Here is a 2,717-nt window from a genome sequence, read left to right on the forward strand (position 1 = left end):
ATCTCTCCATCCATCCATCCATCCATCCATCCATCCATCCATCCATCTTATCTAATCTATCTAATGAGTGTTTTGTACATACATGTCTCCACATGTGTGAGCGATGCCTGAGGAGGCCAGAAGAAGGTATCAGATCCCCTGGAACTGGAGTCACAGGTTGTTGTGAGCTGCCATGTGGGTGCTTGCAGTACTCTGAACACTGAGCTGCGTCACCAGTCCGCTGTTAAAATACTTTGGTCCACGTTTCACGAAGGTGCATTGTTCAGTAAAGTGGGAAATGGCTGCTTTGGTGCTTCGGGTGCTGTCGGATAACATGCTTAGCCTTCGTGGTAGAAGCTAGGGGCCTTATTTGTACGTTCTAAAAGTTCCCCACCAGTCACAAGGTTGTCAGGTCACACGTGAAGCTGGGCAGTAAATGGCACACAGGAGGACAAGATAGCTCAGGATAATTTGGCTCTGGATCTGTATCAGTCTCCATATTTCTGCTTTAGAGCACTTCCCAGGTTTCCACCAGGATCTATGATTACTTCAGCTGAACAGTGCCCTCTTCTGTTGTCAGATCAAGGGCGCTTTTGACTTTCCTTGTTTTTGAGGTACTGATTTAGGCCTTGCAGGTGCTAAGAAAGCACACTGCCCTGAAGTTCCAAGCCTAGCCCTTAAACTTTTCCTTCTGAGACAGGGTCTCACTCAGTTGCCAAAGCTGGGCTTCAACTCCTGTAACCCCAGGCAGGCCTTGAACTGCGTGGTTTCTTGGCAAGTCTTTCTTTGGAGGTGGAGGGTCTGTGTGATGGCTCCTTCTGCAATACTCTCTTTATATGATCCATCATCTTAGTTCCATCATCTCTCTTTTCTGCTCCCCACCTTTCCCTTGTATGCACCCTTGCAGACTCCTCTCACAAACCTTGCCTGCTAGAACTGTCGTTCCTGGTCTCACAGGCTTTCAAGCTTCTTTCTTCTCATTTCCCACCAGTCTGTGTGCTGATCCCCCAGGTCTCAGGCCGGCGGACATTGAATTCACCACCCTCTGGAGCTGCTCCGCTCTCACACGCAAAGTGAAGGCTGTCATTTTCTTTCAGTTGGCTTTGTGGGTGTTTTTTTAATTTGCTGTCCTTTTTAATCCCTTTGGCCTTTGGAGGATGTTTTGAGAGATATGCATTGAGGACTGCTATTATCATTAAACAAGTCAGAAGCCCAAAAGACCCAGGGGTACATGCCAATAGCCCCTAGTTTGGGAGATGGAAGCTCATGAGTCACTCAAGCCCAGGAGTTTCAAGGCTAGGCTGAGTAACAGAACAAATTCAAAACTATGCTGGCAAGACACATGCGGTGGGTAAAGGGGCTTCTGCCAACCCTGCCAACCTGTGTTCACTCCATGGTAGAAGGAGAGAACTGACTCCTGAAAAATGTCCTCTGACCTCCACATTTTGCATACATGTACAAATAACTAAATGTAAAAAAATAATAATTAAAAAAATAATTACATTATGAATGAAATAGAATGAATAATAAAATCAGGTTTAATGTACAGAAGTAAAAAATGAAAAAAAAATAAAAATGCACAAGAAATTTTAAAGAATTCTTGCAATAGAACAGATTTTTCTAACTTGACAATACTACTTCACCCAGGCGTGAAGGGAAGCCTGGCTGTAATTGCAGCGTTTGGGAGACTGGGAGGAAGAAAGTGGGGTTCAGGTCTAGCTTAGAAGCTGAGCAGGACCCTTTAAATCCCTCTAAGATACATTGCATTAAATGTTTCATGAAACTAAATTCCAGTCTGTACCAATTTCATCGTACGTGAGTGTCTGACTCACAGCAAACGACATATTGATTTGTGCGGTGGTTCTTTGCAGCTTACCGACTTTCGAGAAACCATTATGAAGATGTTGGGATTTAACTTGAAAACAGCAGACAAGGAAGTCATTAATCAGCTGAAGCTTGTCATCCAAGTTTATGAAATCTCCAGCAGATCAAAGATGGCTTCTCACCAGGAGGCTGGACAGGACAAGTGAGCAAGCTCTGCCTCTACTCGCTGCCAAGAACTTGGGTCCAGAGGTTTCCTGCAGCATCCAGGATACAGCTCCATTGTGAATAAAAAGCACCCGGAAAGTTTCACTTACGGCCTCTTCTGTCCTGTGTTTGCTGTTTACCTTCCCTTTGGGATGATCTTTCTTGACGCTATCCCTGGCTTAGTCTGTCTTGTCACTTATGACATATGGCACTTATCTGATTACTTTTACTATTTTAAACAGGATAGGAATCATAAACGTGTTCTGTATTATTTAGAACCATAGTCAATAGCCCATGTCTTGAATGAGTGACTGGATAAATAACCCCTCTTAGAAAGGGCAGGGAAGTTATCCTCTGTTGACCGAGTCTATCTCATTTTCTCAGCCGGGCACACGGATATCAGATATGACATGTTGAGAGGCTAGGAGGCCGTTGAGACTCCTTGTAAGTAGAACAGGGTAATAAACTGTGTTGTGGTTATTGTCCTAGTATTTACTAGTGTCTACCTAACATAGGCTCATTTTTTTCCTACCCAGTGGTTACAGCATTCATTTACATGTGTGTTTTGAGAGAGGGTCTTACTCTGTAGCTCAGGCTGGCTTCAAACTCAGAGCCTTTCCAGTTTCTATCTAGAAACCAACTCTAGAACCTAGAGGTTGCTTCGTGTGTGTGTGTGTGTGTGTGTGTGTGTGTGTGTGTGTGTGTGTGTG

General features: G+C 44.3%; 1 protein-coding gene across 9 annotated transcripts in view; it reads left to right on the forward strand.

Moving 5' to 3' along the window:
• Positions 1 to 2,112, forward strand: part of LOC129667689 (coiled-coil domain-containing protein 170-like) — a 42,833-nt gene extending 40,721 nt beyond the window's left edge. For all 9 annotated transcript variants that reach the window (XM_055595358.1, XM_055595354.1, XM_055595362.1 and 6 more), the window contains one exon: positions 1,851 to 2,112. In XM_055595358.1, coding sequence (XP_055451333.1) covers positions 1,851 to 2,009 — 159 coding nt within the window. In that variant the 3' untranslated portion in view covers positions 2,010 to 2,112. The remainder of the gene's footprint in view (positions 1 to 1,850) is intronic.
• The last annotated feature ends 605 nt before the right edge of the window (positions 2,113 to 2,717 follow it).

Source organism: Psammomys obesus, unplaced genomic scaffold, assembly GCF_907164565.1.
Source record: "Psammomys obesus unplaced genomic scaffold, mPsaObe1.curated_primary_1811, whole genome shotgun sequence".
In the NCBI taxonomy this organism is placed as follows: domain Eukaryota; kingdom Metazoa; phylum Chordata; class Mammalia; order Rodentia; family Muridae; genus Psammomys; species Psammomys obesus.